The sequence below is a fragment of the Tripterygium wilfordii genome, chromosome 17 (genome assembly GCF_013401445.1).
Source record: "Tripterygium wilfordii isolate XIE 37 chromosome 17, ASM1340144v1, whole genome shotgun sequence".
Classification (NCBI taxonomy): domain Eukaryota; kingdom Viridiplantae; phylum Streptophyta; class Magnoliopsida; order Celastrales; family Celastraceae; genus Tripterygium; species Tripterygium wilfordii.
The window spans coordinates 13,484,839-13,499,597 of record NC_052248.1 but is presented as its reverse complement, the minus strand read 5'-3'; the positions used below and the strand labels follow the sequence as shown (position 1 = coordinate 13,499,597).

At 37.7% G+C, this 14,759-nt stretch overlaps 1 protein-coding gene across 1 annotated transcript; it reads left to right on the top strand.

Moving 5' to 3' along the window:
- Positions 1-197: 197 nt before the first annotated feature.
- Positions 198-14,653, top strand: LOC119982708 (protein TSS-like). The gene is made up of 25 exons (XM_038826213.1): positions 198-650; positions 755-816; positions 1,505-1,597; positions 1,691-1,763; positions 1,852-2,175; positions 2,260-2,327; positions 2,409-2,540; positions 3,162-3,203; positions 3,315-3,839; positions 4,000-4,151; positions 4,726-5,260; positions 5,347-5,409; positions 5,501-5,602; positions 6,237-6,554; positions 7,283-7,375; positions 7,470-7,571; positions 7,673-7,777; positions 8,006-8,139; positions 8,607-8,790; positions 9,648-9,779; positions 10,273-10,385; positions 10,895-10,985; positions 11,162-13,469; positions 14,180-14,229; positions 14,323-14,653. Exons 1-23 carry the CDS (start codon positions 590-592, stop codon positions 13,226-13,228), a joined length of 5,571 nt encoding a protein of 1,856 aa, XP_038682141.1. The 5' UTR covers positions 198-589; the 3' UTR covers positions 13,229-13,469; positions 14,180-14,229; positions 14,323-14,653.
- The last annotated feature ends 106 nt before the right edge of the window (positions 14,654-14,759 follow it).

Sequence of the window (14,759 nt, the reverse complement as noted above, 5' to 3'; positions counted from 1 at the left end):
TTTCAACTTTTTCTTAAGCATCCTTCAAAACACATAATTGGAAATTTTGAAATAACCATATAATATTAAATAAATTGAGATTTTATTTACTATAAAAATCTAAAAAAATGGACAAAAAAGAGATAATTACAGTAAGGGGTGGCAGAAACAGACATAATCCAATCTGACTGTTTAATCTCCGCCCTTCCTTCCTTATCACACCCCACCTCTCTCTTCATCTATCTCTTTCTCTCTTCCTTTCTTAGTCCGTCTGTCTGCGTTGTTTCTTTCTTCTACCGTTTCTGTTTATGCACCTCCTCTCTTCATTATCCAATCTCTCCACCCTACCCTTCCTTCACTCTTGCAGGTTTTTATTCATATATTTCCTTCTTCTCCTCCTTCTTGTGCTACCATCTAACTTTGTGCAACTTTTCATTGGTGAATGAAGTTTCAGAAAGTTAATTATATTATTTTAGCCATGGAAGTATTGCAAAATTTTGTATTATAACTGATTGACACAGTACATGTGTTGATATATACATATGTATGTACTAATCTTGGTGTATTGGGATGTATTAGTTTAAGGATTTAGATTGAGCAAAGGTCGAGAATGGCGCCTAAAACCAGTCGCGGAAAGGCGAAAGGAGAGAAGAAGAAGAAAGAAGAGAAGGGTATTTATAAAAATTTTCATTTAGTGAACAATATATGTTGTTATTTGACATTATTATTATCTTGTATAATTAACTACTTCTTTTGTGGATTTTTAATTCTACAGTTCTTCCGGTTGTCATAGACATTACAGTAAACCTTCCCGACGAAACCCCGGTTCTTTTGAAGGTTTGGTTATCCATTAATCTTCAGTTCTTGCAATGGAAATTAAGTTCCAGAACATATATGTGTGTGTATATATATATATATAGATAATTAACTTATTGAACTTCTTTTAACTATGTTTCATTTGAAATGGTTAGAGAATTAACTTGCTTCTGTGTTTCTTAATGGTACACTTTTTAAATATGTTGTTTGTTGGGGCAACAAATAGTAATTAACAATCTGAGTGGAGAGAATGGTTTTTGTATATACCAATTGTATCCATATATTGGTATTATGGTTTAACTAAAATTAATTATATTTTAGTAAATAAATCTTTTTCCCGGAATTTTTTTTCTCTAGGTAAGTAGAGAAAAAGAAGAAGATATACCTAAAGGTTGACACAACCTTACAAGAATCAAATTATCAAATAAATAGTCTCTCAATAATGTAAGATAAGGCTGCGTACATCTGTCATAAACAAATTTCAAACGATACCTATTTACAGTTTACACGCTTAAATGAGTGGATATCAAAAGTTGCGTAGATTGAACTCATCAAGACAAATATGAAAAATTGACAATCTTAAGTATTATTTATGTTTTTTGTTTTTCAATCGATCATTAGAAAAATCTAAATAGTTCTTCTCTTTTCATGATATATTCAATTTGCCCTAATTTCTACTAATAACATGAAATTATATTGTGTGGGCCAGGGAATATCAACGGATAGGATTATTGATGTGTGTCGACTCCTCTCGGTCAACACTGAAACTTGCCATATCACTAGTTTTTCATTATTGCACGAGGTAACCCAGAATTCCCATAAATTATATTTTGACCCCCAACATAATCTAGTGTAAAAATAAGTAGAGATTTGATGGTTATTTGACTATTCACAGGTGAGAGGGCAACGGTTAAAAGACACGGTGGACGTCTCCGCACTGAAGCCATCCGCCGTCTCATTAACGGAAGGTAAACGTTCAAATTAAACGACTTAATACTGCGTCGTTTTTTAGGGTTTATGCTTCGAGACTTACAGACGCCGTTTGCGGTTTTGCAGAGGATTACGATGAAGAACGCGCGGTGGCGCACGTACGACGGCTTCTGGACATTGTCGCCTGCACCACTTGCTTTGGGCCGGCAGGGACGACGAAGGACGCCTCGAAGTCCGACGCCTCCAAGAATGTGCCGGCTTCGCAGGACAAGAGCGCCAAGAAGATTCCCGCCAAATCTCCACCCGCCACCGCCTTTACTACAATTACAAAACAATCGAACTCGAAGGATGTGGCCGTGGAGGGAGGCGGAGATATGAGCGAATCCTTTCCGAAGTTTGGTAGTTTCTACGAGTTCTTCTCTCTCTCCCATCTGACTCCTCCTCTTCAATGTAAGCCCTCTCAATCTTTGTCATCTATTTGAAGTTATCAAATCGACATTAGGAAGAAATAAAAACGACTCATGAATGTTGCAGTTATAAGGAGGGCGACGAAACGGCGAGTGGACGAGATTTCAGCTGAGGATCATCTTTTCTCTCTTGAAGTAAGCCTTCTATACAACCAAAAGTGCTTCAGTGATGTTTCTTCTGAGAATTTTTAGTGAGTTTTTGGTGGCTTGTATCAGGTAAAACTTTGCAATGGAAAGCTGGTTCATGTTGAAGCTTGCAGAAAGGGATTTCTTAGCGTCGGAAAGCAGCGGATTCTTTGTCATAACCTTGTTGATTTGTTACGCCAGCTCAGTAGAGCCTTTGACAATGTTGGTTTTGCCTACTATCTCCTTTCTCTGCACCTTCTTTTTCAATGTGTTGCTTTTATTGGCTTGCATCATTCATAGCTTATTTCAACGTACCTAATATTGATGGGGTGTAATTCCAGCATTTTATGAATTTATATGCTTATGTTCACTTAAACAGAGTTTATTTTTGAGGCGCAAACTGTGAAACATGCAAACAATTCTGTGTATGGTACATGAATATGCACGGATGTATCATTCATATTGTCTGGTAATGGCATTTGCCATTCAGCCTCAGAAGCCCAACTGCTGAGCTAGCAACTAGCTATTATCTAACAGAGTTTATTAAATTTGTTCTCCTTACCTGAGGGGATAGGTCATGTATGCAAACTGCAAAGTGTGCATGTCATTACTCAAGTGGTTCTTGATTACAAGCAAAGCTAGTAATAGTCATAGACCTTTGATTTAATGTGGAAGTTTCATCAGTTGTGATGATGCTTAGCTTTCCTAAATTCAGATCTTCAGGTATAGATCATCGTGTTTATGCATATATGGCATTATATTAACTAGAAATTTATGACTCACTGATTACATTTATTCTCAAAGGATTGTTTGAAGTTACAGGTCTTTTTTCTCATATTTCAGGCTTATGATGATCTCATGAAAGCATTCTCAGAACGCAACAAGGTACTTAGTTGGTTTTAGTTGCATAGTTAATGTTGCCAATAATAAATGTAATAAGTTGCTTCATTCATTGAAATTCTTCTTTTATTGAATTTTCGGGTTTGCTGCATGCAGTTTGGCAATCTGCCTTATGGCTTTAGAGCCAACACATGGCTTGTCCCTCCTGTTGCAGCGCAGTCACCATCAACATTCCCTTCTCTGCCTATGGAGGATGAAACCTGGGGTGGAAATGGAGGTGGTCTAGGAAGAGATGGTAAAAGTGATTTGATACCCTGGTCTAATGAACTACAATTTATTGCTTCTATGCCTTGCAAGACGACAGAGGAGAGACAAGTTCGAGACAGGAAAGCTTTCCTTCTTCACAGTTTGTTTGTTGACGTTGCCATCTTCAGAGCTGTCAAGGCTGTTCAGCATGTAATGGGAAAATCAGATTTGATTTGTTCGGTTGCCAACGGCGAAACTCTTCACACAGAGAGAGTTGGGGACTTGATCATCGTGGTCATGAAAGATGCTTCAAATGCAAGCAATAAATCATATACTAAAATTGATGGCATCCAAGCAATTGGACTGGACAAAAAAAATCTGGCAGAACGAAATCTGCTGAAAGGGATCACTGCGGACGAAAATACTGCAGCCCATGTAAGTTGTATTCTTGTACGTGAATGATAACCACAAATTTTGATTTTAATGTCTAAAGTGGTAGATGAGCTGCCTATTTCCGCAGACATTAGGATTTAACTTGTTAGTGCAGTTTAGAGGCTTTGATGAATATTTGAGATAGTTTTACTATTGAGTGCAGGATATTGCTACACTTGGTTTTGTCTACGTAAGATACTGTGGTTACATTGCTTCTGTGAAAGTTGGGCAAGAGAACACAAAAGTTGATTCCTTGTATCGGAGCATTGATCTTGAACAGCCTGAAGGCGGTGCCAATGCCCTTAACATTAACAGGTTTACATTCTCCTGGGAAATTTGAATTTATATAATTTATTTGCACTCTGGAAATTTGAACAATTTATAGAAAATACCATGATCAGATTAAATACAGATAATATGAAGCAAACCACGGTGTTTCGTGGGCGACATTGTTCTGTTAGGAATCCAATTGGCGATCTCAAATTTCCGTATTCTCATCTTGTCCATTACTTTTGGCAATTACCATCAGTATGGTATTCTAAAGTGAAGGGCCTATCTCCAATACCACATAATTCTAATGATTGACATCCTCAAAGGGAGGCTGGTTGATTCTGCTTGTGTTGTCCACTAGTGGTTACTTTTTTTTTATTATTTGGCATAGCCTTTTTTATGTTGTTAGTACTTAAAGACTCCAAGTCTATATTAGTTTTGCATAATTGTATTTTCTTCAAATAATTGGTAAAATAAGATGCACAATTTTTATTACCTAAGGCGGTAGTTTTCATGCATTGGTCATTTATTACTGGGTGACATTATATTCTCTCCAGCTTCTGCTTCTACTTCTGTCATTTTGCTCTAGTTGATTGTGTTTTTATTGCATTTCTTACAGTTTAAGACGACTGCTTCACAACGTGACAACTTCGGAACAAGCTAAACCATCATCACATTGCCAGTTTTTGGAACATGAAGATGACAATACTCCCCAGGCTTTTGTTGAAAGAGTGCTGGAAGAAAACATAGCCAATCTTGAAAAAGAGGAGCCAGAAAGAGAGCGATTTGTCAGATGGGAACTTGGAGCCTGTTGGATACAACATTTGCAAGACCAGAATAACGCAGATAAAGATAAGAAATCATCTGCACAGAAGGCTAAGAAATCAACCGCAGAGAAAGAGATGAAAGTTAAGGGGCTTGGGACACCACTGAAGTCCCTCAAGAACGACAAGAGGCTTGATGCAAGCAATATGAAAATGCAGTCTGAAAGCCCAGGAACCAATGTGGATGGTGTTATTGGGGAAGTTGAAGATGCTTCTTCAGAATCACAATCTGATACCAATGCGAATGACAATGAGCTTGTACTCAAGAGGTTGTTATCTGATGCAGCCTTTTCTCGACTAAAAGAATCGAAAACAGGACTTCATTGCAAGGTAATATCTTCTAAAAACTTTTGCAGGCTATAGTATCTCCCTTTCATGTTACCACAGTATGACTAACCTATCACATGTAATTTCAGTCTATACAAGAACTAGTCGAATTGTCTCAAAAGTATTACACTGAAGTTGCTCTTCCAAAACTGGTTAGTAGCGAATTTATTTAGTCAATATCCTAGTTCATGTGAATAATAGTTTTTGGTGATTTCTACATCTAGTATTAATTTTGGAATACAGGTAGCAGACTTTGGTTCGTTGGAACTGTCACCAGTTGATGGGCGAACTCTAACTGATTTCATGCATACTAGAGGCCTTCGGATGCATTCCTTGGGACATGTTGTGAGTGAACTTATTTACCAACTTGGATTTCGATTCCTAAGTACATATGTTTATAGTGATAAGTAAAAGGCTATGACCTCTTAATTTGGATCCTTCATGTTGCTGGATAATTTTTCTAATATTGTGAAGTCCATCCATATCAAGTAATCCCATTTTCATTTTTCTGGAGGTTTTTTGGTGAGATGTAGTATGAATGTTTGACACCATGCCTGTCTTCCATGCACATATGTGTATGTATTTTTCATTTATAAAAGTCTAATTTATCTCAACTAGCTTGTTTTGTTATCGCTGCTGGTGGTTCACTAAAGATCTGGGGTATTTAGTTATTATCTACTGCAACACCCTTTGTTATAATTCTGAATTTCAGCTAAGTTATTGGTGGCTTTGCAGCAATACATAGCATGTCGACAGCCTATTACAGTTTGTCAGCATCAACCCGCCAAATTTTATGTCTTTTAATTTCTTCCACTTATTGTCTGTGTTTGCAGTTTATTCTAGTTTCATTCTTTTTACCGGAACCATTGTAGTAATTAAATGTTGGTGAAGATGTTGAGAACATGACTCTAAACTGTGGAATATGATTAAATAGTTTCTCTCTATATTGACTGAACCTTTCCTTTTATTCATATCCTAGGTCAAGCTTTCAGATAAGCTATCACACGTACAATCACTATGTATACATGAGATGATAGTACGAGCCTTTAAACACATTCTTCGGGCAGTGATTGCTGCTGTTGTGAACCCCGATGAGATGGCAATGTCAATAGTTGCTGCATTGAACTTGATGCTTGGAGTTCCTAACAACAGCAAATTAGACAAGTCTTTCTATGTGCATTCCCTTGTGTGGAGATGGCTGGAGGTATTCTTGAGAAAGCGATATGAATGGGATCTTAGCATCTTTAACTACAAAGATGTGAGAAAATTTGCAATTCTACGTGGCTTATGTCATAAGGTATTGGCTTTAGACTTGGAATTCCAAAATCTCAGAAATGGTCTATTTGATTGTGGTCTTTTTTGGCATTACTTTATTTATGATCTTGGATAGTTGGATATGCTAAATTTTAAGAACTAATGTGGTAGCTCGTTTTCTGGGTGTTCACAACTTGAACTCTATGACAATGCTCTGAAATTAACACCAATGTTTGAAGAGATATTCAGTTATAGCGGAAGATTGGGTTGGAGTTGAGGACACTGATGCTATTATTGAGTCGGATAATCGTTTGGATTGGATTTTGACGATTAATTGCTCATTATCCTAATGGTTATTGCTCAAGTTAGCAGCTTATTTATAATATTTGTGAAACAATTTAATTGGTTATGATATCAATTTCATGGCCATGCCCATCAATATGAATTGATTTTGGCCTGCTAGTATTCTCATCAAAGGGCCAGTAAGAACTATTATACCTCTCATGATGGCATGAATGCCTCCCCTCCCAATCCTCTCATATCTTAAGTATATCGTTCAATTTGATAACTCCTTTATGATATTATTTACGGGATTGATTTTATTCAATAGCTGTGACCTGTGAGGAATCATGATAGGAGAAGAATTGTTGTTACATGTTTCACCTGCTGCTATTCGTTATTGACGAAACATGAATTGTGACTGCTCTTCTTCTTCTTTTTAAAATTTATTTGGTATACTGTCTTTGATGATGATGATGATATTCTCTTCAGATGGGTATTGAGTTGGTTCCACGGGATTTTGCTATGGATTCTCCGCATCCATTTCATAAATCAGATGTTGTCAGCCTGGTCCCAGTGCACAAGGTGATTAATTAGGCCTAGGATGATGGTCAATTTGCTAACTTGCTTTGGAACTAATCTTAAATTTTGTTTACCTCCATTCTATTATTCATTGCAGCAAGCCGCATGCTCATCTGCAGATGGAAGACAACTCCTGGAATCATCAAAAACAGCGTTAGATAAGGGGAAACTAGAAGATGCAGTCACTTATGGAACGAAGGTATATGGTTATATTTTAAGCCCGCAGAAATGTACTTTAATAGCTATTTCTTTGCGCTCTGATGCGGGAATTCATCTGTTGTATCTCTTTGGTCGTTTCAGGCTCTTGCTAAGCTGGTTGCAGTTTGTGGCCCCTACCATCGAATGACAGCAGGAGCGTATAGCCTCCTTGCTGTAGTTTTGTATCACACTGGTGACTTCAATCAGGTCTATTTTTTTAATCTATTTCCCCTAGGTAGTGCAGGAATAGAGTTTCTGCTGTAGAGCAATCGGATTATAAACTCTTTCCTTGCATTCTTTTTTGTAAAATGATCTTATTATCTTATAACAACTTTTGGTTCAGGAGTGCCTGATCTAGAAGAACAACTAATATATCAATTCTTCGATTGGGACATATCCAATCAAAATTGATTCAATTATCTTTCTCAAGTGCAGGCCACTATATATCAACAAAAAGCCTTGGATATCAATGAGAGAGAGTTAGGACTCGATCATCCTGATACAATGAAAAGTTATGGTGATCTTGCTGTATTTTATTACAGACTTCAACATACGGAGCTGGCTCTCAAGTATGTTTTTTTTCTTTTTAGCATAAAACATGTTTCAAGACTTCCATGAATTTGTTCATTTATTCTTTTCATGTGGCTCAGTGGTAGAGTTGCACGGGTGCAACCTAGAGTTCACAAGTTCAATTCCTTGAAACAGTCTCTCCACAAGACCAAGTTCATTCATTTTAAGTGTAATAGAGGCTGATGTCTTGGGTTGGCATCACTTGAATTTATGAGCAGAACATGTAATGTGATATATATATATATATATATAAGCACACAAACACACACATTGGTCTTGTGGACTTTGTAAAATTCATCGTCTTTCTTTTTATAATCCTTGTTTGATTTATGTTACTCTCGATATGGTAGGTTCTTTATTAATTTGATTAAGTTACGCCCTTTTCCATATAGTTTTCAGCCTTATTTTGTTCTGCTTGTGCATTTCTACCTTCTTCCCAAACTAACTTAAAATTGTTGCTCATCAGGTATGTTAAGCGTGCTTTGTATCTATTACATCTCACATGTGGCCCATCTCATCCAAACACTGCTGCGACATACATAAATGTTGCTATGATGGAGGAAGGCCTGGGGAATGTGCACGTTGCCCTCAGATATCTCCATAAAGCTCTGAAGTGTAACCAAAGGCTACTTGGTCCGGATCACATTCAGGTTGGGTTTCATTTTTTATGGAAGTTCATTTGATGTCCTATCATACATAGTAAGCTTGTGTGGGTACTAAGAAATGGTGATATGAGATGGAGAATAGGACTATCATCTTATCCCTGCACTTATATATTGTCCTGAAATTTGGATTTTTGTGTGTAGGATGAGACTAGGGGATGGATTTCATTTCACTAGTCCTGGCTTGTTGGCTACTTAATTGAAGATGCTTAACTGTTGATGCATCTCTCAGTCTAGGATAAGAGCCAAGCAGTATATGCAATTAACAGTTTTGATGTTTCTCCCACCAAATGATACACTTATAATTTGTAGAAATTAGCTTTGTCATAAGTTTTTCAGTCAGAATATCCCCTGGTGAATGAAGCTGCATAAAAACAAGAAAGCGTAAGAAACAGGAAAACTCCCAATGCCAAAGTTCGTATAAGCAATTAATATTGGAAATTTGGAATAGCATTCTAGGACATCTGCTGTCCAGTAAATGATGCACTATTGCCTAGATATCTTTTAAGTCAGAAGTCAACTAGTGGAATCTTATTGAGCATCATCGAAGACAAGGCAATTTTTTTCTCTTCATTGACTCACTTGAATACAATTTTTCCTAATTGTAACAATGGTTAGAAAGAGCCTTTAGCTTTAGGTTTGTTCTGTAGAGGCTGATAGAGTGGACAACAACTAATTCAATGATATACGGAAAGAGTATCAGAAAACTAGTATTTTCCTCAGCATAGGCTATGATTAATAGCTATGTGAGGAAAAAGCTTTAGGTCGCTGTAAATTAGTGGATTTATTTTATGAAAACGTTTGCTTTGACTGTGAAAGTAATCCATTTGCGGTGATGCTTCCAGACAGCAGCAAGCTACCATGCAATAGCAATTGCTCTCTCATTGATGGAAGCATACTCTCTAAGTGTTCAGCATGAACAGACAACCCTGCAAATCCTCCGAGCAAAGCTAGGCCCTGATGATTTGCGCACACAGGTATATTTATTCTCTGGTCCAAGATTAACAGTCAGGACTTTTTCCATCCTTTCTTTTGAGCATTTATCCTTATGTTTGCTGTTCTGAAGTATCATTAGGGGAGCATATGTGTTAAGTATATCAGAAGCGCACTCGTGACTTGATTAATCTGGACAAATTGCCCCATAACATTTTATTTATGTGGCTTTCTAATTGAGAAGTTGAATTGTATAAAAGATTGAAACTAGTTAGGTGGCTGCCATCTCTGGCTTTTTTAGCCTGCCTGTACTTCTCCACTGGTAAATGATGGTGGTCTTTGCTGAGTGTAATCTCACTCTGGTGCTGCTTCTTCTTTTTTGTGGTTGAATTTTTCTGAGGCTGAGGGGATTGGAGGGTAGACAGGTGATCAGATCCGTCAGATGACTGGAATTTGTATTTGTTTATTTTTGGATGTCTGTAGATTGGTATGTATTTGTTCGAGGTACAATTTATGTTGCCTTATTTGAAACCTCAGGATGCTGCTGCTTGGCTCGAGTATTTTGAGTCCAAGGCGTTTGAACAACAAGAAGCTGCAAGAAATGGCACTCGGAAGCCTGATGCATCCATAGCCAGCAAAGGCCATCTGAGGTAAATCGGCATACAACGCTCTTCGATAAGATGCAGTTTCTAACTTTATACTGTCTCAAGAGGACTAATCATATTGGAGGAATGCTCTCCAATTGTCTTAATACTTCTGTTCTGTCATCTGGCAAAACGAATTTTTTTGGAAAAATTGTTGCTGTGGAAATGATAATGTGAAAACACGAAGATGTAATGGGAATGTGTGTGTTAGCTACATGATCAAACATGTTTACAGTTGTTCCCTGTGATTTCTGCCCTGGAAGCCACCGTATTTTTATGATAGCAGATGTTATTGTAACAGTACATTTTCTGGTATCATATTGGCTGAAAGACTGCTGTGATCAATATTCGAAATAAACGATCTAGTTAAGATGTAGAGAAACTATTAAATGACTGATCTGTTTTTATAAAGCATAGCATTGCATCAAACGAGCCTAACTAAATGAATAGTCTTTATGCCCTTTTCCATTTACACGGTTTTGGTTACTTATTTTTTCTTTTGCTATAAATGACAGTGTCTCGGATTTGCTTGACTACATAAATCCAAGCCATGATGCCAAAGGTAGAGATGCTGTGGCAGTAAAAAGGAAAAACTATATTACAAAGGTAAGTTGGAGGCTCAATCATGCATGAATCTTCCCCTGACAATCACCAACCTGTGTTCCAGTGGAAGGATTTTGCCTCTTTACTCTTTCTAAAGCCTTTGGAATGCCTGTCTCTTGCTTGTAGTCATCCTGGATTTATTCTATGATGCATCTTACAATTTAAATTTTGCATCGCAGGTGAAAGGGAAATCCTTCCAAGATGTTGATTTAGCACATTCAGATGATACTGTGAAAGGAAACTCCAAAAATGTGTCCGAGGAAGAGAGAGATACACTTGACATGGGAAGTAAGTCAGATGCTGACCAGGTGATCGTCTCTACCCCAGTTCAGTTACAGCAGCCTGTTGTGGAGGAAACTGTTGAGGAAAGGGAAATTATTCCCAAGGAGGCCTTTTCTGAAACACATATTGAAGGAGACGATGGATGGCAACCAGTTCAGAGGCCTAGATCAGCTGGATCATACGGTCGACGTGTAAAGCAGCGGCGAGCAACCATTGGCAAGGTTTATAGTTATCATAAAAGAATTGTTGATGCTGACATGGACCATCCTCCTATCAAATATATGCACCAGAATAGCAGGTATTACATTTTGAAGAAAAGGACGATTGCCCATGGAAGTTATGCAGAACACCATACTGCAAATCCCTCTCTAGGTTCCAAATTTGGGCGGAGAATAGTCAAAGCTGTAACTTACCGGGTTAAGTCTGTACCTTCATCTAATAATAAGACTGATACACAAGAGGCGTCCAGAAACGATGGCAAGATTCCCGGTTCTTCATTAGAGTCTTCTTCAGTTTGCAGTCCAAATGATTTCTGTCCAGCAAAATCTTCAATTGTTACTCTTGGAAAATCTCCTTCTTACAAGGAGGTAGCTTTGGCCCCACCAGGCACTATTGCTAAATTGCAGTTTGGCTTTTCTCAAAGTGACATTCCAGATAGTCAGGAAGTTCCTGCCGAGAAATGGGAAGAAGAAAAACAAAATCCCAACCCAGTGGGAGTAGAAGATATGTCTCAAAAGCAGTGTGAGGATATGCCTAGTCCGGAAAATAATTTAAAAGGAGACATTATAGTCACTGAAAAGAAAGAAAAAACTGAATCAACTGATGAAATAGAAGATAATTCTTCGGTTGTGGTCTCTGAGATTGTGAAAGAATTTGAGTCTGGTATTATTGAGATTCCTAAAGTCATCCAGGATTGTATATCAATTGATGGCATCCCAAATTCTATTGATACTCCCATAAAGGAACTCTGTGAGAAGGTTTCATCTGGAAGCATTGAAATTCATGGTGATTCAAACTCCAGTTTGCCAGGAGAAGAGAATTTGAAGGACAAACCGTCAGTTCCATACATGGGGGATACTCGAGGATTTGTCAATAAGAAGTTGTCTGCTTCTGCAGCTCCATTCAACCCATCACCGGCCATTGCACGATCTGCGCCAGTTATGATGAGCATTGCAATTCCTTCTGGTCCTAACGCCGTTCAGGCTGTGAGACCTTGGCCAGTAAATATGACTCTTCATCCGGGGCCTGCTCCTGTTTTACCTGCACTTAATCCAATGTCCCCCCAGCACCTGTACCCATCACCACCTCCGACCCCTAGCCTGATACAGTCGTTGCCCTTTATTTACCCTACATATACCCAACCTCAAGCAGTGCCGACCAGTACTTATCCTGTTACTAGCAGTGCTTTTCATCCCAATCATTTCCCTTGGCAGTGCAATGTGAATCCGAGTACATCAGAGTTTATACCAAGCACACCTTGGCCTGGATGCCATCCAACGGAGTTCTCAATCCCGCCTCCTGTTGTCAGGCCATTTGCTGATCCTGGATTGGAGCCAAAGTTTGAACTTAATGATTGTGAAAGCCTGAGTCATGCTCCAATTCTCCCAGTAGATATTGAGAACGTGGGAGAAGCTACTAAGGAAGTGAATCCTTTAGCGTCAGATGCAGTGAATAATGCAAGTGAAAATGCTAAGGTCACATCGGAAAGTGTGAAGGAAAATGGTGATTCGAATCTTTGTGCTGGGGAAACTGCTGGGAATGAAGCAAATCAGCACAAAATTCATAATGAAAATGCAGGAACAAGTATTGAAAGGAAAACTGATGGTGATAGAACTTTCAGCATTCTGATAAGGGGGAGAAGAAACCGAAAGCAGACTTTGAGAATGCCAATAAGTTTACTAAATCGACCATATGGCTCTCAGTCTTTTAAAGTCGTATATAACAGAGTGATAAGAGGGAGTTAAATTCCACAAATCATTAGCATTGTTTCAACTCTAGATTTGACAGCTTATGCCACATAATCGTGGTTTTGCTACTCTTCCCAAACAAGCTTTGCAAGATTGTTGCGATCAAAGTCGCAGGGGTCTACCTCCAGTTCTCCATATCCCGAAAACAAACAAAAGTATCTTCAAAATTGATACCAATGTTCTCAAATTTCTCTGCCTTGATATTTTTCTGACTACACTATGATGCGGAAACATGCAGGTTTGTTTTCTACATCAAATCTGTTTTGATTCTCGTTTTTTTGACTTAGTCTTCATATGCTTATTTAAATTTTCTTTTTTTGGTGAAATGCTCTCTCTGTAATGTGTTTTCGACAACCTGGCCTTGGATTCTATTAGCAACACTTAAAGGCAGAAAGCAGGTGTAACTATATCGTAGTAATTTGCATATTGGATGACTGAAGTCTAGAAGATTTGATCATTAGGGCATCCTTCATAGATCTCTGAAAAATATCGAGTAACGTCAGTGGTAACTTCACTTTTAGGATTCCATTTAGATGCTTAGAAATGTTCGCAGATGCCCTTCATCTATATTCTATAATTGCTGCTTGTGCATGGACGTTAAAGATGGAGGAGCTAAAATTATTATCTTAAATTTAGAAGAGTTGGGGATATTTGATGATTATGATGATGATGATTCATAAGAGTTCTAATGCACAACATTGATTTAAGGAATGAATGTTTTAGATTATTAGCTTTTTTTTGTGATGTATTTTACTTGAGTGACATTATCTTGCAACCTATTTATTAGCTAAAAGTTTTTATGGATATGCCTCCATAAGTATTTGCTTCTGCTAGGGACCTCAATTTTGAGATTTGATTTCTATTTAGGATTGATGGTCAATATAGCCTTTACTTCGTTAAGTAAATTGGCTACTGAATTACTAATAATCAATTATACTTTCTGTGCAGGTTTGTGTCTAGAAATCTACTTTTTTGGGGATTCAATAGGCATCTTTGAGGTGACACTTTTGGCTTACATTATAGATTGGAAACTTTGATGTCATTAACTTTTACAGGATTTAACGACTGATTTCAATTTTTTGTAATTTCAGTTCTTTTGTGATTTCCAATAGCACGACTTGAAAAACAATTGATTTAAACAACACTCGTGCATAAGGTTCCTGCAATGGGAGGGGTCGGGGACATTCAAGATGTATGCAGACTTTACTTCCGCATAATACGTGAAGAGACTGTAAAAGACTAATTAGTTATTGGTTATTGACATCTTCAGACAAGGCTCGGATGATGATAACGATACATTGACATTTTGTTTAACTGAGTTTGCCATGTTTTTCTTGTTAATGCAACAATCTTGAAGAAAGGAAGCACGAAGACCCTTTTAGTATATTTTCTTTCTATCTATGAAAATCCCTTCAATTTACTTGATTCTTGCATAGCCAATTCACCAGAAAAATCACATGAAAGTGGAATTACTGTTTGTATCTAGAAGTTCTGAAAAAAAAAAAATCCAAGTAAATTTCATCAGGTT

Excerpts from the sequence above, each read along its gene's own strand:
- LOC119982708 (XM_038826213.1), top strand. The coding sequence starts at position 590 with ATGGCGCCTAAAACCAGTCGCGGAAAGGCGAAAGGAGAGAAGAAGAAG. Across the intron at positions 5,603-6,236 it reads TGCATTCCTTGGGACATGTT|GTCAAGCTTTCAGATAAGCT; the intron begins GTGAGTGAACTT and ends TTCATATCCTAG. Across the intron at positions 9,780-10,272 it reads CTGATGATTTGCGCACACAG|GATGCTGCTGCTTGGCTCGA; the intron begins GTATATTTATTC and ends TTGAAACCTCAG.